Source organism: Phoca vitulina, unplaced genomic scaffold, assembly GCF_004348235.1.
Source record: "Phoca vitulina isolate PV1807 unplaced genomic scaffold, GSC_HSeal_1.0 scaffold54, whole genome shotgun sequence".
Classification (NCBI taxonomy): Eukaryota; Metazoa; Chordata; class Mammalia; order Carnivora; family Phocidae; genus Phoca; species Phoca vitulina.
This window is the reverse complement of record NW_022589757.1, coordinates 326,035-349,200: the sequence shown is the minus strand read 5'-3', so window position 1 is coordinate 349,200 and position 23,166 is coordinate 326,035. Positions and strand designations below refer to the sequence as shown.

Below are 23,166 nucleotides of genomic sequence, written 5' to 3'. Positions count from 1 at the left end.
GGTCCCTGCTGGAGGAGCAGTGGCCCGACTGTGCCGCGGATCAGGGTTTATGGGAACCCCGAGCTGAGAGCCCGTGCCTCGGCTCGGCTCTGCAGCCGGCCTCCCTGCTCCGATACCTGGGAGCTCTGCCGCACTCAGGCACCCCTGGTCTTTCTGTGACCCCGAGGGTCCTGAGACCACACTGTCCCGCGAGGGTTCCACCCCCCACTTAGCCACCAGAGTGATGTCCCTCAGGGGAGCAGACTTCTAAAAGTTCCGATTTTGTGCTCCATGGCTCTATCACTTGGCAGAAGCGGCCGATGGAGGCCCTTCCCCCGCCTTCTATCCTCCCGAATATCGCCTCGGATTCACTTCTCCGCACGTCCTACCTTCCAGAAAGTGGTCGCTTTTCTGTTCAGAGAGTTGTTGCTCTTCTTTTCTTCGATCTCCTGTTGAGTTTGTAGGTGTTCAGAATGGTTTGATCCCTATCCAGCTGAATTCCTGAGAGGAGACGAAATCCAGGTCTCCTACTCCTCCGCCATCTTGCTCCGCCCCCCCTACTCCATGTGGTCTTATGGATGAAGAGGTTCTCTTTTACTTTTAAGAAAGCAATAATTGAATCCTGTATAAATTGTTTCAGAAAATTTGAGTTTTCGAAAAGCCATTTACCTCACCTTATGAAGATAGTAAAACCTTGATAACAAAACTTGAGGATAGTACAAGAAAAGAGTGTTAATATAGAACAATATCACTTATGAGAAGAAAAGCGAAAGTCCTAAAGAGACAATTGAATCAAACTCAGCAGTGTAGATGTTATATTTATCAATACTAATAAGACAGGCTTATTTTTCAATTTAATGTCTCTGAAATTGGGATGCTTTTTAAAATAATGGCTTCTAAAATTATAGTTGTGTGTTCTCTCCTTTAGTGGCACATGACATAGTGGTGCATCTTTATAATCAGTGGAATTTTAGACTCCATGATACATGGTACATTAAAAAACAGAAGTACAGTCATGTGGGTTTCATCCCAGGATGCAAGGGAGTTTCAACATTAGACCATCTATTAGTGTAATACTATACTAATAAGTTGAAGGAGGAAAACCATAAAATCTCAATACTAAAAGTAATAAAATTGAATATCCATTTCTGATACTTTTAGCAAATTACAAGTTGAAGATAATTCTCATAACCTGATACTGAATTTCTACTGAAAATCTAAACCAAGGATCATACTTAATGGCGAAACATTAGAAACATTCCCACTAAAATTGAAAGCAAGATGAGAATGTTTCTTTGAAGAAAATCCCATTCACAATAGCAACAAAACTGTAAGGTACCCAAAACTATAGATAATAAAACATAGATATATAAAATAAATACATAGATACATAGTTAAAAAAGATAAGTAATAGCTATATAGATAATAAAAGTTCTGTGCAGAAAACATTCAGTATTATTGAATGACATAAAAGAATATTCATAAGTAAGATACACTGTATACATGGATGGGAATAGTCTTCTTATAAAGACATCAGTTCCATCAGATTAATATATAAAACCATTGTGAGTCCCATCAAAATCTCAGTGTGTTCTATGGAACATATTAAGTTAATCCTAGCATTCATCTGGAAGAGCCATGAAATGTTAAAAACCTGGTCTGCGGGTGTAGAGAGGTCATTACAGAGCTTTTGTAATTAAAATAGTGTGGTATTGGTCCAGGTATAGGCGTATACATAGGATGATCATGTATCTCAGTTTGCCTAGATCAGTTCCAGATTATGCTTGTTGTTCTGGTGATTATTAATAGGCTTCCTTTTACCCTGAAAGCTGTTCAGGGAGACTGCTTTAGGAATTTCTGAAACAGACCGATTTGATTTGCAAGCTAAGTGATGGTATAAATCAGTGGTGAAAGGATGTCATTCAATCAGTGGTGTTGGGACAGAAAGAAATGGGATGGGTCTTTATCTCACACTACATGCAAACATTTATTCCAGGGAGACTAAAACTTTAAAACTTATAAAAGAAAATATAGGACATTATCTGTATGACCTCTGGGAGAAGGTAAGGGAAATTTCCTGGGACACAAACCACAAATTATGAGAGTAGAATTGTGGTTGCAAAGGGCTGGGGAGATAGGGAGAGGTTGGTCAAAGGGTACAAACTTACAATTATAAGATGGATAAGGTCTTGGGGCACCTGGATGGCTTAGTAGTTTTAGCGTTCGACTCTTGATTTCGGCTCAGGTCACAATCTCAGGGTCGTGGGTTCGAGCTCTGTGTTGGGCTCCTCACTCAATGGGGAGTCAGCTTGGAGATTATCTCTTCCTCTCCCTCTGCCTTTCTCCCCCTAAGTAAATAAATCTAAAAAAAAAAAAAAAGATGAATAAGGTCTGAGAAGCTAATGTATAATGTGACTATAGTTGATAAAACTGTGTTGTATAACTGAACTTTTCTAAGAGAATGGAAATTGTTTTACTGAAAAACACCACCAAAAACAAAAGAACACATGATTAGTGTGTTAACTCAACAGTGAGAATCCTTTCATGATGTGTATGTATATCAAATCATCATGTTGTATACTCTAAATATATGACAATTTTATTTGTAAGTTATATCTCAGTAAAGCTGAAAATAGTGAAAAAGACAAAAATTGTAAATTGTAAGACTACATTGACCTTAAATAATTTTTTTTACGAATAAGACATTATAAACAATGTGAGAAAACAAGCCCACATGCTGAGAGAAGAGATTTGTAACACATGTAAACTAAGCTTGAGTAAACAGAATTCCTGAATATTAACCCAAACCCAAAAAATGAACAGCACACACACAGTATAAGAAAATGGCAAAGGAGGGGCCCCTGGGTGGCTCAGATGGTTAAGCATCTGCCTTCGGCTCAGGTCATGATCCCAGGGTCCTGGGATTGAGCCCCACCTCGGCTCAGCGGGGAGCCTGCTTCTCCCTCTCCCTCTGCCTCTCTCCCTGCTCATGCTCTCTCTCTCTCTCTCTCTCTCTCTGTGTCTCAAATGAATAAATAAAATCTTTTAAAAAAAAAAAAAAGAAAATGGCAAAGGATATTAACTGGCATTTTACAGAAGAGGAATGTGAGATGACTAGTGATAATGTAAAAAAAGATTCTTAACCTTAGTGGTATTCATGCTTGTAAAGTTGAAGACTCACATGTCTTTCATCATAGCAATTCCACTTCTAGGTATACAGCCTGGAGAAACGTTCATAGATGAGCACTAGGCAACATTAGTAAAAATACTCATTTCAGAATTTTGTATGATAGCAAAATAATCAACATCTAAAATTGTTAAGAACTAAATTCTATAATCAGGAGAACTGATAAATTTGGTCTATGAAAGTATTCCATATAGCAATTAAATCTAACAAACTAGAACAATGTGTATCAATGTGGGTAACATGTTTTAGCAACAGTATTAGAATAAAACCACATTTCAAAGGCTACACACAGTTTGACATCAGTTATAAAGTTTAAAGACATTCAGAAAAATAGTCTTATGGTTGTATATATGTACTAATAATATAAAATATGTATGGATATAGTAAATGCCAGGGTAGTGGTTGCTAACCTGTGGGGAGTGGATGAAGGAGAGAATATGGAAAGGTAAAGGGATACTTAGGGAGCGTCAATTCTATCCTGTTAAATATTTTCCATTTCATTATTTATTATTTGTTATAAATATAGATATAATTTATTTGTCTAATTAAGTTTTAATATTTCCTACTTTTAAAATAGCCTAAAATATTATTGATGATTATGAATCCTTTCACTCTTCTCCTTTTCTGTAATGCCTTTCGTCTTCTTTAAAATCTGAGAAATATGCCAATAGCAGTATGTGTAGTGACTATACAGCTTGATATTTTTTAAAATAAAGAATAGAATCATTTTTTATACTTCTCTAAAAATGGTTTAGGTAATTTTTAAGGTTCCTTCCAGCACTAAAGTATACTTCTTTGATGTTTCCAAACAACAGAAAAATCTTTTTTTAATACACCATTCTGGCAGTGGGATAAATTCAAACTTTGAGGATAATGAAGCCAATTTCCTGTAAAAGTTGTTTTCAGTCCATCTATCTGCCTGTCTCTGTTAAGCAGTCATTTGTCATCTTCAAGAGGTGTCACCAAACTTTTTATGTAGAAGGCCAAACAGGAGATATTTTAGGCTTGGAAGGCCACAGTGTCTGTAGTCAGAACTCCTCAACTCACTCTGCTGTTGTAATGAGAAAGCTGCCATAGATAATACTTAACCAACTGAGCCACCCAGGCGCCCCATGCCATAGATGATACTTTATAAGTGAATGGATGTGACTTTATTTACAATGAAATTTTATTTACAAAAATGGTCAGTGGGCTGGATTTGGCCTCTAGGTCAACATTTGCCAACTCATGATGTACAACACACAGAAATTACTTCAATAATATTATCCTCTTACTGCAGATGGGAAAAAGGAGCCATAGAGACCTTAAGTGGTATCATTCAGGTTAAATTAAAGGACCCTTACCTAAGGAGACATACCTACAGAAATGTTGCCATGGTCAATGTCAAAGAGATTACTGCCTGTGTTTTCTTTTAGTTTTATGGTTTCAGGTCTCACATTTAAGTCTTTAATCCATTTTGAGTTTATTTTTGTAAATGGTGTAGGAAGGTGGTCCAGTTTCATTCTTTTGCATGTAGCTGTCCAATTTTCACAATGCCATTTATGGAAAACACTGTCTTTTCCCCACTGTATATTCTTGCCTCCTTTGTCATAGGTTAATGGGCCATATAAGCTTGAGTTTATTTCTGGGCTCCCTATTCTTTTCCATTGATGTCTGTTTTTGTGCCAGTACCATGCTGTTTTGATTACTACAACTTTGTAGTATATCTTGAAATCTAGGATTGTGATACCTCCAGCTTTATTTTAGATATGTCTCTTCAAGCAAGGGAAACAAAAGCAAGAATAAACTGTTGGGACTACATCAAAACAAAAAGCTTTTGCACAGTGAAGGAAACCATCAAAAAGATGAAAAGCAACCTATTAAATGGGAGAAGACATTTGTAGATGATATATCCAGTAAAGGGATAATATCCAAAATATATGAAGAACTCAAACAACATAATAGCGAAAAACCAAACAGTCTAATAAAAAAATGAGCATAAGAACTAAATAGACTTTTTTCAAAAGACAAAATGGCCAACAGGTACCTGAAAAGTTGCTCTACATCACTCATCATCAAAGAAATGCAAATCAAAACCACAATAAGATGTTACCTCATACCTGTCAGGATGGCTAGGATAAAAAAAGACAAGAAATAACAGGTGTTGGTGAGGGTGTGGAGAAAAAGAAACCCTTGTGCACTGTTGGTGGGATTATAAACTGGTGTAGCCACTGTGGAAAACATCATAGAAGTTCCTCAAAAAAATTAAAAATAGAGATACCATATAATCCAGTAATTCCATTCCTGGGTATTTACCCAAAGACACAAAACACTAATTTGAGAAGATATATGCACCCTTATGTGTATTGCAGCATTATTTACAAAGCCAAGATATGGAAGCAGCCAAAGTATCCATTGATAGATGAATGGACAAAGAAGATATGGTGTGTGTGTGTGTGTGTACATACATACATGTATATATATGGAATATATACAGTGAAATATTAACCATAAAAAGAATATGATTTTGCCATTTGTGACAACATGGATGTACCTGGAGAGTATTATGCTAAATGAAGTAAGTCAGAGAAAGACAAATACCATGTGATTTTATCTATATGTAGGTCTAAAAAATAAAACTAATGAAAAGGAAAGAAATAAAAAAGTAGACTCTTAAATACAGAGAACAGACTGATGGTTGTCAGAGGGGAGGTGGGTCGGGGATGGATGAAATAGATAAATGGGATTAAGAGGTACAGACTTCCAGTTATAAAATAAATAAGGAAAGAGATAAAAAAAAAGGTGACCCTAACCACATGGTAATAGAATTCTTTTGGCATATATGATGTTCATAGATAATTTTTTTCCTTCGTCTACATGTAGAATATGTTGAGAAGGTCTGATCTCTTAATTTTTCAGAATTAATCTTTAGATTGTGATTAGAAAACACATTGCTGGGTCTTTACAGGAATCATTTTATGTATTTTGCTGAAGTTTGCATCCCTTTTCCTTATTCACATGTAGAAACAAATACAAAAACTGGTGTGATTTAATTTGCTGTTAATTAGATTTGTATATTTTACAAGCCTTTGACTTAACATCCATAAATAGCTTTATATAACATAAATTACTACTAAGCAGTTGTGTCAGTTGTATTTCAAATAAGCTTTATGAAGAAATTTCTTTGCAATCACTTTGACTCAAAGTAATTGAACATTTATTTATTTACATTTACGTTCAAGGCCTAGGAAGTATATTTTTTCCTCTCCAATTTCATGGGCTAGAGAATAGTATGTTTTGTATATATCAAATAATTATGGCTCTTCTCTGTATACAAAAAGTAGGCCTACCATGGTCATACTGGAATCTTTGCAAATCTAAATTAATTTAACCTGAATGAAAACTGCCAGGAAGGGGCACCTGGGTGGCTTAGTCAGTGAAGTGTCCGACTCTTATTTCAGCTCAGGTCATAATCTCAGGGTTGTGAGATCAAGCCTCATGTTGGGCTCCACGCTCAGCTTAAGATTCTTTTTCTCCCTCTCCCTATGCCCCACCCCCACTCACTCACGCAGGCATGCGCTCTCTCTCTCTTAAAGAAAAAAAAAAAAAAGATAAAAAAACTGCCAAAAAGCTTTTTATCTCCAGAACACTGAAAGTGCATGTGTTTCAGAAAGTTATCATATGAATCAGAGCCAGGATTTGAACCCATAATGTAGTCAAGTAGGTGTTCTTAGAGTATTAATTTTAAAAGAAGTTGAGATTTTCAGACAAATTTTTATCTTACCAAGTAAATGGTTGTATTTATTTTTCTCAACTAAAAATTGAATGTGTCTGTCTTTTCAGGGACATCAAACCTGATAATATATTGATGGATATGAATGGACATATTCGATTAGCAGATTTTGGTTCTTGTCTGAAGCTGATGGAAGATGGAACGGTAAATAAAGATAAATCTCAAGTCACTTTATCCACAGATATCTCCCTTGCTACTTGTCCTCTTTATCTGTTTTGGAAACCATCTATTTATATTATCTAAGTATCCATCCATCCATCCATCCATTTGTCTTTCTATGCTCCACCTTTTCCCACAGTGGCATTAGGGATACTTATTCATAATAGGGTCTGTTTACAAAGTCCAATGCCATTTTTAACTGCTTATATTAATGATGTTAAGATTGATATAATGTGTCTTTTATGAGAACCTTGTTTGGTTTTTTTCTTTAGCCGAACTGTTTGTTATTGTACTTGAGATATTTTCACAGTTTAAGAGAGGTGAATAAAATAAGTCCCACATGGAAGAAGAAAATGTGACTCCTTCTTCACCTTTATTTTTTTTTTTTATCTTTCTTTCCTTGTTGTCTAGTTTTTTTGAGGGACAATATTCTACAAATGAATGATCAGAACATCCTCTACGTGGATTTAGTTTCACATTCCCATTTGGTTTACTTCTACTAACCCTAGATCCCTCATATAAACTTAAAAGTTTATATGCCCCAATTTTATTCCCTGTTTTGTTTGTTTTTACTTCATCTTCCTGGCTGTATAGCAGAAGTCCAAATACATGTAATTTCACTTTGGCAGAAACTATTTTGGAGAGCAGTTTATATAATATATTCCAAAGGCCATGAAAATGTCATATGATTTTGGACCAGTAATTTGACTTCTGAAAATTTATCCTAAGGAGATAAACTTTAAAAAAATAGATTATATGACTTCTGCCTCTGGCCATGATGAAAGGAGTAATCGGTACCAAATTGTCCTCTCACTATAAAAAACTGTAAAATTGTACATAATATTTGGGACAGCTGTTTTCAGGCAATGGACAACAGGCAGCATAAGACTGTTATCTTTGAGAGAAATGAATTCATGAGATGTACCTTACAGTTTCCCAGGATGGGGACTGTATGCAGGTTCTGATGCAGAAACCTAGAGTTAGAGCCGAGGGTAGTAGTCATACAGAGCTGAGGAGGAAGACATCAGAGGTGAGTTAGTTGAGTTAGTTAGTCTGCAGTGCTTAACACTGGAGAGGAGGGAGTTGTTCAGAGAGAGGGCCTAAAGATATGGGGCTATCTTCTGAAGGTTGGGCTGTACATATGCAGTATAAGACAGAAGACATACCAAATTATAGATGCTGTGCATCTGAAAATTGAACAGGTTACTGGAAATCAAGCAGTGCTGGAGAAGAGACAGTACATGGGGACACTGGAATTTCGGCCCTGGGGAGCTATTTAACACCTTTATAACATGTAAGACTTACTCCAAACCTGTGTAACAGTCTAAATCCAAGTCCTGATAAAATTCATTGAGTTTGAAAGTGGTCCGCCAAGTCAAGGGGATTGAGATGAATTTTAGAGTTTCTACAAATCTGCCCCCAAAGATTGTAATTGTAAGCTAACCCTTGTTTAAAGAGATCAGGCAGTATTTTTTTTATCTGCTTCAATAATAATTAACATCTTCAGCGGAAGATAACAGAGTCCATACTCTCTATAATATCTTTCTGTCAATGACCAACATTCAATTAGAAATCACGAGACCAAACAAAAATGGGGAGAGGGATAGGGATTGTGATACAGACTTAAAAAATAAAAGTAGTCAATAGAAACTTTGATAGCACAGATGTTGGATTTAGCAGACAGAGACGTAATGAAGCTATCATAAATGTGTTTTTTTAAATAAATATGTCTAAAGAATCAAAATACAGTCTTAAAGATGGCTCAGATAAGGAATCTCAGCGGGAAAAGAAATCAAATGGACCTTTTAAGAACTTGAAAAGTGTAGGAATAGAAATAAATAACTCACAGGAGTAGGTTAATGGCAGATTAGAGATGAGAGAAGAAAGTGCCAGTGAGTTTGAAGACAGGTCAATAGTGATGATCCAGTCTGAAGAACAGAGAGGAAAAGATTGAAGCAAAATAAATTCAGGCCCAGGGTTCTACATGATTGGAATACTAGAAGGAGAAGAGAGTGAAACAGGGGCAGAAAGAATTTGTAGGATTGATGGCTCAGACTTACCAAATACGATGAAAAACACAAATGTAAGAATCTTAGTGTACCTCAAGGTTAAAAGGAACCACACCTGTCCACAATTAAACTCCTGAAAATTAAAGATAAGGGGAAAAAAATGGAAAGCAGCCATAATTAAAAACATGTTACATACTTTGGGAAAATGGTAAGAATAACCATAGGTGTCTCATCAGAAATAATATCTTTAAAATGATGAAAGAGAAAAAAAAAATCTATAAACCAAGAATTCTATGTCAAGCAAAAATATTCCTCAAAAATGAAGGTGAATAAAAGACATTTTCAGTTAAATGAAAGTGATCAATCTGGATGCTAGAGAATGTCCTTTAATGCAAAGGAAATGATACCATTTGGATACTTAGATCAATAGGATAAAGAATATCAGATATGATAAATAAGATCTGTAGGATAAAGAAAAAAAAGACTCATCTTTTCTTCAAAATTTACATAAAAGCCATCTGATGAGTGTGAAAAGCAAAAATAATCATACTGTCATGTGGGGTTATGATATTTGTAGAAGTAAAAGATCTGAGGGCAGTAACACAATTTAGAATGTGTCTATGGAACTGCACTGCTTGGGGACACCTGTGTCTCTTTGAAGCATGAAGTGGGCAGCCGATAATGGCAGGTATGATAAAAGAAGGGAGAACTTGCTGAGTTGAGAAGACACAGATGCAAGTCAGGGAGGCTGTGGCATCAGGAAGTTTTGGATCAGAACTCTGGAGAGCAGAGCGCTACCCTGAAGAAGAATTCCAGGGGAAGAGCTGGTGTTTCCCCGAGTCCTGTCCCTTAGACTGAAAGCTGGGGCTCTTCTCTTGGAGTCTCATAGGCAGCCTTCCAACTCCCTGGGCATTCCAGAATGCAGTGAGGACTGTTTCTGTCTGTATGAGCTACCCACGATCAAGTTTATTCCTTGAAATCCTGGTGTGTCTTCCTAGTTGTTCGTTCTTTACTGATGATCTCAAAATAATTTTCCTGGATGTACTAGCATGTTTATCCTCCATTTAGAAAATTATAATGAATAAGCCTTTTTACTTGTTTTATTTCCATTTTATTTTTATTTTTTATCAAAGTGATCTATAAATATTTTAAGCAGGCTTATCATAAAAACTGCATTCCTTTGTCCCATTCTTCCTGCCTCCAAATCTCTACTGCTAGAGGCAGACACCTAGAGACTTCTGGCTGCTTTTCCTGTTGCTTCCTTTACTTACATATTTCTTGTTATCATACTTGTGCTACTGTCTTTTGATTATTTCATTCTAGATATTACCTGTTAATTTCCTACCATCTCATCCAACCCATACACTTTCTGTTTTCCTAGTGTAAGTCTTTCCTTAAATCATGTTCATTTCTTTATGACTCTATACAAATATTATTCATAGTTTGGCCATGCAGTTTATTTTAATTACAGTTCTTTTCTTGAACATCTTTTTGTTGTCCTTGGTGTAAGTGACCACTTTGCCTTGTTTTCTATATAACTCTCACCAGTTTATCCCCAAACTTTCCAACCCATAATTCCTTTCTCTCTCGGACACATTATGTAACCTAGCAGTTCCCATTTACCTTTTGGAGAGAGCTACGCTCGAGTCTTGCCTTCTCCCTTCTCATCCAGACTGTTCTGCTGGCCAGTTGTAGCACAGTCATGCCGGGACTACCCTACTCTTCATCGTGGGCTTCACTGCACGGCAGTCCAGCAGCGCATCCGCTGTTTCCTGGCTCCCATTTCTGGCTTTCTCTTCATCTGGTAGTAGCTCCTGAGAAGGGTTCTAATGGAAGTAAATATTTTATAGTCTTGTACATGTGAAAAATGCTTTCACTTCTACCCTCATACTTGATTGATAATTTGTTTGAGCATAGTATTACAGATTTGAAATGATTTTTCTTAGAATTTAGCAGGCATGGCATTGTCTTCTAATTTAATGTTGAGACATCTGGTGCCACTCTAAATCTCAATTGGTTCTATTATAACCTTTCGCCCCTTTTCTAGAAGCATTTAGGATATTCTGTTTTTCCCAGTGTTCTGAAATGTTATGATTATATGACTTTGTATGGATCTTTATTTATCACCTGGGCAGCTCCTTTAATTTTAGCCTTTCCCAGATTTTGTGACTTTCCAAATCAAGTCTCAACTTGCTTTTTGGTTCTCACGTATGAATTGAAACTATGCCATCTTAATCACTACACCTTTATAAGAAGTCAATTTCTGGGAAGGATGTCCTGCTATAATTCTTTTTCTTCTTCTAAGATTGTCTTGGCTATTCTTGGCCATTTGTTTTTCCATATGATTGTTAGGATTATATTATTGGTTTATATGCATACATGTATACACATACCCCTTCAGAAACAAGCTTGTAGACCTGCATTGAATTTAGAGGTTAATTTTGGGGAAATTTATGTCTGTAACATGGAATCTTCCCTTCCACAAACATGGTGTCTCTCTCCATTGTTTTAGGTTTTCTTTTGTGTCTGCTATTGAAGTTTTGTAATCATGTTCACTGTAAATCCATTACCTTTATTTGTTAAATTTGTTCCTAGGCACACTGTGGATTTTTGGGGCGTGGAGCATTATAGATGATAACTTTTATAATTTTTCAGTTTAACAGCTTGTTGCTTTTGTTTAGGACCACAGTTGATTTTTGTATACTCATCTTGAAACTAACAAGCTCACTAAATTTTTTATTAGTTCAAAATAATTTGTAGATTTTTCTAGGTTTTGTATGTAGACAATCATGCAATCCACAAATAATGATCAACTTTAGGTTTTGTCTTTAACAAATGCTTACATATGCTGTTTCCCCCGTATGCAATCAGTGACCTTCAGTGCAATATTAGAGACGTATGGTAATAGGGAGCTTCTTTGCTTTGTTCTTGATGCTAATGGTGTTTTTTTCTGTAGTTTCAAATTAAGTATGATGTTTGCTGTAAGTTTTTGGTAGATATTCCTTACAAGATTAAGGAAATTTCTGTGTCTTATTATGAAATTTCTGTTTCTAATTAGCATAGAATGTCTTGTTATGGTCGTTATTGTTGTAATCAAATGACTTTTCTGCATCCAGTGAGATGATATTAGGGTGTTTTTCCTTTAATCTGTTAAACTGATGAATGACAAAGATTATCTAATGTTAAATCATCCATTCTTTGGCCAAACATAACTCTATCATGAAGATGTATTGATATTTTTGAACAAATTGCTGGGTTGACTCTGCTAATATTTTATATTGGATTGTTACCAGAGAGTCATACTTGAGATTGACCATTCTGAGATTGCAGTATGATTTTCTTTCTCAAATTGTTCTTGTCTGATTCTTGTATTTGGGCTATCTTAGCCTTATAAAATGGACAGGTGGTAGTCCTATTCTCTCCCCTTATCAATTTTGGCTTTAGAACAGTTTATATAATACAGAGGTTATCTATTTCTTAGGAAATTGGTAGAACTCACTTTTGTTTTATTTTAATCACCATATATTACATCATTAGTTTTTGATGTAGTGTTCCATGATTCATTGTTTGCGTATAACACCCAGTGCTCCATGCAGAACGTGCCCTTTTAAATCACCTTTACCTTGGTTTGGTTTTGTTTTCCTCTTGTTTTTTTGGTTTGTTTTCCAGGTAGATTTTATACTATTGATCACATTTTTTAATGGTTATAGGTCTGTTTGGTTTTCTATTTCTTCCTGAGTCAGTTTTGGTAAGTTATATTTTTTTCTATGAAAATTGTCTATTTTCTGTGAGTTTTCAATTTTGTTGGTATAATGTTCATATTGCACTCTTCCTAGCTTTAAAATCTCTGTTACATGTGTAGTTTTGTTGTTTTTTCAATCCTAATGTTTGCTTGTGCTTTTCTTTCCCTTCATCAGTTCTGATATATAGAGCATTTTACTATTTTTCACTTCTAAATATTTTCCAACTTTAGTTAGAATACTTCTGTGGACCATTGATTATTTAGATATCTGCTTTTTAATATCTTTAGTGTACTATTTACTTATTTATTTGGTTCTTTCTAGTTTTCTTTTACTGGAGTGTGGGTCTATTTGATATCAGTTTTTTCTGGCATTTGTCAAGATTTGCTTTTGCTTTATAACAGGCTAGGTTTTATAATGTTACTTGTTTGTTTGAAAATAATACACTCTTTTTAATTTCTGGGTGCAGGTTTCTATGTGGGTCCATAAGATTGAAGTTGTTAATTTGTTGTTCAAATTTTTTATATTCTTACCAGTTTTATTTCTTTCTGCTATACCATCTATTATTTTAAAAGTCTTATTATGATACTGAATTTATTAATTTTTCCTTGTAATCATCGATGTTTTCACAACCCTTTTGTAGCTACATTGTTAGGTATATTATTCAGAATTGCTATTCCAGGGTATTTTCTTTTACAATTATGTTAATGAATTTTTAAAAATCTTAATAATGATTTTGCCTTTAGAGTCTATTTTAACTGATAGAAATATAGCTACCATAATTTTCTTTTAACATCTGCCTGATGTATCTTTTCCATCCTTTTACTTTTAACCTTTCTGTGTCCTGTTTAGGTATATCCCTTTTAAACAGATTATTGCTAATTTTTAAAAATATTTGTTCATTTTGGTTTTATTTGTCATCCAGTGTGATGATGCTGTCTTTTAATAGGTAAATTTAATCCATTTATAAATTTCATGATGATCAATATATTTGTATTTATTCTTAGTATCTGATCTTGTGCTATTTACTGTAGGTTTTGCTTGTTTGTTTGCATGCATGCTTTTTTCCCCCCACTTTCCTGCCTGCTGTTGATTTGGTCAAGTGTAGTTTAATTTCTCTTTTTATTTAACATCTTTGGAAGCTATACATTCTATTTCAATTATTTTAATGTTTATCTTTAAATTTTTAACACTTAAGGTTTACCTAAAGTCTAGAGTCAGTTTCTCCACCATATTCCTAAGCCAAACAAGAAATTCAGTTTATCTTATACCATATACAAAAATTAACAAAAAACTAATCCAAGATCTGAATACAAGAGCTAAAACTATAAAACTCATAGAAGAAAACATAGGGGAATGCTTTATGACATTGGATTTAGCAATGATTTCTTGGATATGACCCCAAACAACAGGCAACAAAAGGAAAAATAGATAAATAGGACTACACCACCTTTGTGACTGTGTCAGTCATCTTGGTGAAAAGGCAACCGATGGAATGGGAGAAAATAGTTGCAAATCGTATGTCTGATTAGGGGCTAATTATCCAGAATATGTGATAATATAATTACCTACAACTCAGTAACAGAGCAATTCAAAATGTGCAAAATACTTGAATAGACATTTCTCTGAAGAAGATATAGAAATGGCCAACAAGCTCAACGTCCCTAGTCATTAGGGAAATACAAATCAAAGATACTACCTCACACCCATTAAGTGGCTACTGTTAAAAAATTTTAAAAAAATCCCACAATAAAACAGAAAAGAATTGTTGGTGAAGATGTGAAAAAATTGGAACACTTGTGCTCTGTTTGTGGGAATGTAAAGTGTAAAATGCTGTAGCCACTCTGAAAAACAGTATGACAGTTCTTCAGAAAATTAAAAATAGAATTATTGTATGATCTAGCAATTCTACTTCTGGGTATGTAATATACTTCACAGAATTGAAAGTAGTGACTCAAAGAGGTATTTGTACACCCACATTCATAGTATCCACAATATCCAAGAGATTTAAGTAACCAAAGTGTCCATCAGTAGATGGATGGATAAAGAAAATGTGATATTTACATGTAATGGAATATTATTCAGTCTTAAAAAGAAGGAAATTTTAACACATGATACAAGATGGATAAACCTTGATAATGTTAAGTGATTTAAGCCAGACACGAAATATCAAATATTGTATGATTTCGTGGCTCTGAGGCACCTAGGGTAGTCAGACTCAGAGAGAAAGTACAGTGGTAGTTGTCAGGGCCCAGGATGGGGCGGGAGGTGGGCAGGGGGCAGTTAGTGCTTAATGGATGCAGAGTTTCAGTTTTGCAAGATGAAAAGAGTTCTGGAGAAGGATAGTGGTGATGGTTGCACCACAGCATGAATGTGCTTCATGCCCTTGGAGTGTATGCTTGGAAATGGTTATAATGGTAAATTTTGTGCTATGGGTATTTTACCACAATTAAAAATAATAATTAAAAAGTAAATTAAAAATAAAGATGAGAAAATAAGAAACTTCAACCACTTGAATCCTAATTGTTCCCTTGGTAACATGTTACTGTTTTCTGGTATTTTAGTTTCATCTGATATTTCAACCTTTAAATAGTTGTCCCTCCTACTCTGCTACCTCTCTTTCTCCTTTTCTTTTTCCTACTCCTCCTTGTCTTCTTCCTCTTTGTCATTATTTTATCAAATTAATGACTGTATGTATGTTAAAGTTTACTAATACCTTTGTTCACAATCGCTTCTACTATCACGTTCTTCCATGTGCATTAAATTTCTTGTTTCCTGAAGTGCGTCCTTATGTTTATCTGAAAGAGTCTATACATGGAAAATCACTCACTCTTTGTGTGAAAATGTCTATACTTAACCCCCATTTGTGTGTCATATTTAGGTGACAATTATTTTGTCTTGTCACTTTGAAGATACAATTCCATTTTCTTCTGACTGCTGTGTCAGTACTAATAATTCCGCTGTCAGTCTAATTGCTGTGCCTTGGTAGGCAACCCCTTTATATTCTTTACTGTTTTGAAGATCTCTTTGCCTTTGGTACTCTGCAGTTCAACTGAAGTTCAACTGCAAGAAGTGGATCTGGTTTTATTTATCTTTTCATATCTTTTACCTATTCACTTTTTTTTTTTTTATTTTAAGGATTAGCTTTTTGGGTTTTTTTTCCCCATTTCTAGGACTTCATTTCACTTTATAAATCTTTCTTTTCTTATGATTTCACTTTTTAAATCATCTCTAATCATTTTAAACATACTTATTTCATGATGTAGAATTGATCGTTGTTAGGGGTCTAATTATATTGCTTCAATTTCTGACTTTTTTTTTGTAATGGATTGTTTCCTCATTTAGTTTGTATTTTTGGATTGTGAGCTCATCTTCAGTGGGCTATTATATGTGAGAATTATATGTGCTCAGGTTTGATCATGTGTCCTATAAAATAGTGAGTTTTGAATAGTAGTAGTTTTGAATTTGTTATGCCAGGTTTTTGGTGTGCACCTTACCTGGTGCCAGTATTTTTGCCAATTCCTTGGCCTGAGGACTTCTGGACCACAGAAGCACTATGATTTAGAATATCCACTGCTGGGACTATGTGGCTGAAAGTGATGAATTTTGGGAGGAGCAATTTTTTTCTTCACATTTCAGCCACAATCAATATAGATAAAATATCTTTCTCTGAGTGGCATATTTTTATAATTCACCTTTTCACTTACCCTCTAGAGTAAAGGCTATTATATGGGGTGGCTTCTTGCTTCAAATTTCATATAAGCTGAGGGCTGTCCTCTTGTCCTCATGGATATATTAAAATCCAAGTACATAGAAAATAAAACCAACATTCCCCAGCCCCATTCCTGCTATAACACTTATCACCCTGGTTCTCAAACATTTGATTACCAGCCCCTAAGAATTTCTTTTTTCTCTAAGAGCTCATTTATATGTTTACAAAAATGGTTGTTATATTTTATCTAGCATTTTTAAGAGTTTGAGGTATACGAGTTTTCAAGTTACCTTATCTCAGTATTATCAAAGAGGAAGTCTATTCTAATGATTACTAAGAATGATATTTTTTTCTAGAAAATCCAGAATATTAACATTATTCTACCTTGAGAATGTTCTTTTTTGATATGCTTCTTTAAAACATACAAAGAAACAATTTTATTTTACCTCAGAGTACCTTACAAGATGTGTGTGTGCCCAGGATCATTTTTAGTGATTATTTTCTTATTTAGATCTAACTTGCTTATTTTTTGAAGAATATGTTTCAAACCCCTTTGTAATTTTTAAAATTAATAAGTAGTTTGCAGTACATTGTTAATATTGATTTCCTTGGGTTTGAATTAAGGTGTTTTAAAATAATTTCCGGGTTGCTGATAAGTATTGGCCTGTTTTTTTTCAGGCTATATTTTCCTTTGACAAATTGCAGAATTTTCCTAGTTCCATTATTTATATGAATGTGTTGGTTAGTAATATCAATAATAAGAATGTTCTGTACTAAATACTCAGTTTGTTTTTAATGGCTGTGGTGTTCAAATCATTTCATTACCTTAAATGTAGTCAGTGAAGTACCAGCAATAATAAAGATTCTATAGTATTATGAAATCTGGAGGACTACTAGTGTGGAGATTATATACAATTTAACTTATATGTACAAGGAGGCTAAATTCAGGTAATGACAAAGTTGTAGTTGTTTTGAAATAATGTCTGTTGTATATGTGAGTAAGTGTAAATATTTTTAATTAAAAATTGTTAATTGTTTCTAATATAATAGATTACTAAAAATGTGTGAACTTCTTCAGGTCCAGTCCTCAGTGGCTGTTGGAACTCCAGATTATATCTCTCCTGAAATCCTTCAAGCCATGGAAGATGGGAAAGGGAGATATGGGCCTGAATGTGACTGGTGGTCTCTGGGGGTCTGTATGTATGAAATGCTTTATGGAGAAACACCATTTTATGCAGAATCTCTGGTGGAGACATATGGAAAAATCATGAATCATAAAGTTAGTATATTTTACTATTTTTCAATTGAATGTGGTAAATGATACATACAATAAATTTAAAGTAATGTGATAGTTAAAAAAGAATTTTTTTAAAAACAACATTCTAATTCCTATGCTAATAGGGGACCTGACAAAAGTGAATAATCAAAATCCATAAATTGTGCATAAAATTATGAGTTCTTACCTTCTCCTGTATTTTATTAGAAATGCTAATAAATAGGGAATTAAATGGTCTCTCCAGTAGAATAACAAAATTGGTAAGCAGATAATTTATATCCTTACTACTGTAAGTGTACTCATGACTAGAATGCATTTAAAAAATTCTCACCCTGGGGCACCTGGGTGGCTCAGTCGTTAAGCGTCTGCCTTCGGCTCAGGTCATGATCCCAGAGTCCTGAGATCGAGCCCCGCATCGGGCTCCCTGATCAGCGGGGAGTCTGCTTCTCCCTCTCCCACTCCCCTTGCTTGTGTTCCCTCTCTTACTGTCTTTTTCTATCAAATAAATAAATAAAAATCTTTAAAAAAAATAAAAAATTCTTATCCTTAACCATAATAAATCTGAGATATTCTTTTTCCCCTGGCAAAGATGAAAAGAAAAATTACACTCTGTACTGTAAATAATTCAGTGAGATGGACATTGTTAGACATTGTTGATAGGAATATAAATTGATGTAATCTTTCTGTCAACAAGTCTGTAAGTATGCATCTAGAGCCTTAAAAATGGTTAGAACTTTGGATTGAGCAACTTCAGTTATAGGAATCTGCCCTAAGGAAATATTCAGTCGAACCAGGATGTTTGTACAAGGATACCTATTCCAGTCTTCTTTACGATCAAAACAGTGAAAACAATCCAGATTCACCACAGAAACAAATTAATAGAGCCTTAATCCATTTAGTTCCCAGTGAAATAGAAATAAATTGTAATAAAGAGAGGAAGGTTCTGATTGATTGATTTCAGAAGATTGTGAGCGGTTGCAAACACCTGGAATGGGAATGTCCCATAAAAGGGGGATGAGACCGTATGATCAGTTGCTTCACGAATATATTAATCAGTTGATGCTCTTCTGTGGAGTTGGTGCTCTTTCTGCCTGGCTGCAAGGATAATCTGCTAAATAGTTATAGAGAGTTGGAAGACAGGGAATAGCCAGCTACTGAGTTGTAAAGAGCACATGTAGCATTTCACAGAGAGATCATTGTCTGTGACGCGGTGGCTCAGAGCACGGACTGTGGAGTCAGGCCACTCTTCCAAAATCCCAGCTCTCCCGTTTACTACTTGTGTGACTGGGAGCAACTGCCTTGAACTCCCTGGGCCTTTGGGTCTCTTCTATAAAATCAGAATAATAGTGGCACCTGCCTTTGAGGCTTGCTGTGAGGATTATAAGCGTTAAGTGAATAAAGTGTTTCCACGAGTGCGAAGTGCATGGTCCGTTCTTCACAGGTGTTTGCTGTTGTTACTTAATGCTTAGTTTGTGGCGTATACGAACATCGTCAGTCATAGACACTCTACTGAAATGTTGAGTCAGATTCTACTTTTAATAAGTTCTCTTCCTTTTGACAGCAGTTTAGGGTATTTTAGCATTTAATTTATTCTTTCTACAGTGCATGTGTAACTAAGTCACATATAAAATTAAAAGTTCTTTTAGGAAAATGCTCTTTTTTTCTTGTAGGATGAGTACTCTGCACTAGTGTACACTTATTACACATTTTTAAAATGCATTTTTAAGAAAATAAATGTTAATCAACCTACTTAGGGGGTTAAATACTGATTTATATTTTGTTTCTTTATTCTGTGTCTAGGAGAGGTTTCAGTTTCCAGCTCAAGTGACTGATGTGTCTGAAAATGCTAAGGATCTTATTCGAAGGCTCATTTGCAGCAGAGAACACCGACTTGGTCAAAATGGGATAGAAGACTTTAAGAAACACCCATTTTTCAATGGAATTGATTGGGATAATATTCGAAACTGTGAAGCACCTTATATTCCAGAAGTTAGTAGCCCAACAGATACATCAAATTTTGATGTGGATGATGATTGTTTAAAGAATTCTGTAAGTATGACATTGTGAAGAAGTTCTGTCCCTCCCTTTCTTTTTAATGTGGTTATGAAGCAATTGTATGGACCTCCTTATCAATTACCAGTCAGACAGTTATCATGGCTTCTAGTATTTATTCTCTCATATATTGAGAAATTAAGAGGGTTCACTGAGGTGAACATGTTTATTCATGACAAGGAGCAAAATTAAACTTCACATATTGACTAATGAGATCAGTTACACTGTGAGGTTTCCTAGGAAGAAGAGAAATTAGATACTTAGAAAAGTGGAATTTGATGGCAGAGTAAAGAGGTTGGCAAATCTCTCCTTAAAAAGCTCCATGATACTGGTCAGAATTGTCAAAAACAACCATTTTGGGGCTTGACAACTCAACCCAAGGGAAGTAAATCGAGAAGCATTTATTCATGAGAAACTGAACTTTGGTTAAACACTGCCCCCACCCCATTCCATCGGCCTGGTTGGGGCCGTGGTGCTGCTGGCAGGAGACTGACTTGATCTGGAGAGCTCCCCATGCCCAGTGGTGTTGCCACTAAAAGTAGCAAGCGTGGTAGGAAGTGAAGGGCGTGGGGAGTGGGAATCTACAGCCTTGCTATCCTGAGGTTGTAGCCTCCCTTGAGGCGGGTGGCAGACCAGCAGAGTCGCCAAACACTGGACCACTTTTAGCTTGTGGGCTGGCATAGTTCGTCAACCCCTGCTCTGCACCTTTAGGTTACATTGTTACAATTTAGGACAGTAAGAACATAAAATTTTATGGATGTTGCCTTTTTAGCCTTCTTAATTTGAACTTTTTTTTATCCCATTATTTTATTTCTTATGGTTTTAATTCTGCACTAAGAATTTGTATATTGATTTTCTGTCACTTTTTACTGTTCAGGAGGTAGCATGGGCAAGGCAGGTAAGGACTTCTTATGCTTCCCTCTCTGGGCCTCCAAGAAAAAATTAAATGGACTTTCCTCATCAGTGTTTTATTGTAAGAATTACATTTTACTGTAAACAGAAATTTGCATCATTCCAAATTAAATACATAGTACAGTCGATTCTGATTATGGTAGTTATATGTTCCATAAAGTTTCTGTGTACGCTGTATTCATGAATATTGAACTAGGGGAAATTTCCTAGGGGAAATTCAGGGTTAGGTTCTTCTGAATCTCTGGTCATTTCATTCAACCAGTCGGTACATAACCTTGTTTTATGTATGTTTCTTTTTAAAGACACCTTATTGAATATATATTGTTGATTAACAGCAAGTTCACAGCCAACAGCAGTGTAACTCAGGCCTGAGCAAAGCTTCTCTAACACACATATGTGTTTGTAAGGCGCATCACAGCTGTCTAGATGGCCCTTCTGCACTATGGTTGGAGGACATTTTAAACAACACGGTCACCCATAAAACAGAAAAACGTGGAAGATGTGGCACATGCAGACCTTGGAAGGAATACTTTTTCATCATATCAGAGCTGAAACAAGAAGGCAGAGCGTCTCCTTGTTCAGTCTCAGCTGGAAACTTAGGCATTGAGTGGCTCAAGAAATTTTTTTTGCTCTGCCTATGTCTGCAAGTGATTGCAGAAGTACTATGAATATTGATTTGGGTTACAAGTAATTTTTAGTGACGAGGCAGATCTGCACATATGCATACCTGAATAATCACTGTGCTCTCAATGTCAGACTTTCCACCTGGAGTTTAATTTTATTAGAACATTACAGTGGCAGTGTTGATTGTCTGGATTCTAGATCACTGTGCATCTGCACCAGACTTCATCGAACAGCCATGTATTTCCTATTGATAGTTAATATTATAGGCCAACCTACAGGTCACAGTTATTTATTTCTTACCAGATGTTCTTTCCTCCTTCAGGAAACGATGCCCCCACCCACACATACTGCATTTTCTGGGCACCATCTGCCATTTGTTGGTTTCACATATACTAGTAGCTGGTAAGTTGGAAAAGTTAACATAATTTGGACAACTTAAAGCAAATTAAGATGAATTGAAGTTTTAAAAAAATATATGAGAGAGCCTTGTAAGTCAAAAAAATTTTAAAATAGAGGCTGAAGCTACTGCTGGAAAAAGTTAGATATTCTTTAACGAATAGAACATAGGAGAATCTTAAGTCATTTTGGAGAGAAATAGAGCTGAGTCTTCCTCTCAGCACTGGGGCAGGAATTGGAAGAGTCCCTTGCGTTTGAGCATATACGCTCCAGGTGCCAAGTGCCAAGACCAGCCCTGTTTTCACAGACTGCTTCCTGGTCCTCCTTCCCTGGTGTAAGCAGAGTATGATTATATTCACTCCTTGTGTGCCCTCCCTCAATTTCTCGACTGCCTCCTGTTCTCCTTCATGGTCTTGCTGAGTTGACATCATCATTACAGTTCAAGTTCCTGTGCAGTTCACAGCGTCCAAAGAAAAGCATCTGACCATTCTCACTGGTCTCACCTTCCACGGTCATGATTACCGATCTCCAGGACCCTTCTCGTGCCTGTGCCCACTCTCCTGCTCTCCCCTGATGAGCTCACTTCTCCTTGCATGGAGAGGTTGATACAGGCAGCTTTCACACGCTCCTCTGCTCGGTCCCGCCTGCCTGCCTCTGGCCCCGAGCGCTCGCCTGTGAGGATGAACCATGGGGGCTCCCAGTCAGTCCTGTCTCATGTGTCTGCACTCATCTTGTGAGTCATGGCTCCTTCCCATCACAGCACTTCTGTCTTTTACCTTCCAGGGTGCTTGCCTGACTTCCCACCTTTCTGGCCAGTCCTCCTCTGTCTCTGCAGCTGATGCCTTCTGATCTCCCAATCTCCCTGGGCCCCATGGCTTTATCTTGGGACCTTTTCCACTTATACTGTGGTTCACTCCCAGATACTTGCTGGTGACTCCTGAATGTGAGACTCCTCTGCTCTCTCCTACTTAAAACCTCTCTGAACCACCTACTCAAATGTTTATAAACTCGTCTCTTAGATTTCTTTGAACCTGTCTGGTCCTGCTAAAAGATAAGTCGGAACGTGTCACTCACCTGTTCCAGACCTATCCTCACAGTCCCCCAACTCCAGTGGCTTATATCTTAATCCAAACCAACATTCTGACCAAGACCCTGCATAGACTGGCTCACTTTCTCTTTCCCGCTACTCTTAACATTGCTGACTCTGCTCCAGCCACACACGGCTCCTTTCTGGCACGGTCCCAGGCCAGAAAGCCTACTCCTATCTCAGTGCTCTTGCGCTTCTGTTCCATCTGCCTGGAATGCTCTTCCCCCCGGTTACTCCCTCTGGACTTTATTCAGAGTTCCT

General features: G+C 36.1%; 1 protein-coding gene across 23 annotated transcripts in view; it reads left to right on the top strand.

Moving 5' to 3' along the window:
* The window catches only part of CDC42BPA (CDC42 binding protein kinase alpha), a 330,638-nt gene that overhangs the window by 139,450 nt on the left and 168,022 nt on the right, over positions 1–23,166 (top strand). For all 23 annotated transcript variants that reach the window (XR_004297614.1, XM_032389303.1, XM_032389298.1 and 20 more), the window contains exons 6-9: positions 6,989–7,082; positions 17,637–17,837; positions 19,635–19,883; positions 21,745–21,824. Coding sequence is in view for 22 of the 23 variants with exons in the window: in XM_032389303.1 (XP_032245194.1) it covers positions 6,989–7,082; positions 17,637–17,837; positions 19,635–19,883; positions 21,745–21,824 (624 nt within the window). In the remaining variant the exon portion in view is untranslated. The remainder of the gene's footprint in view (positions 1–6,988; positions 7,083–17,636; positions 17,838–19,634; positions 19,884–21,744; positions 21,825–23,166) is intronic.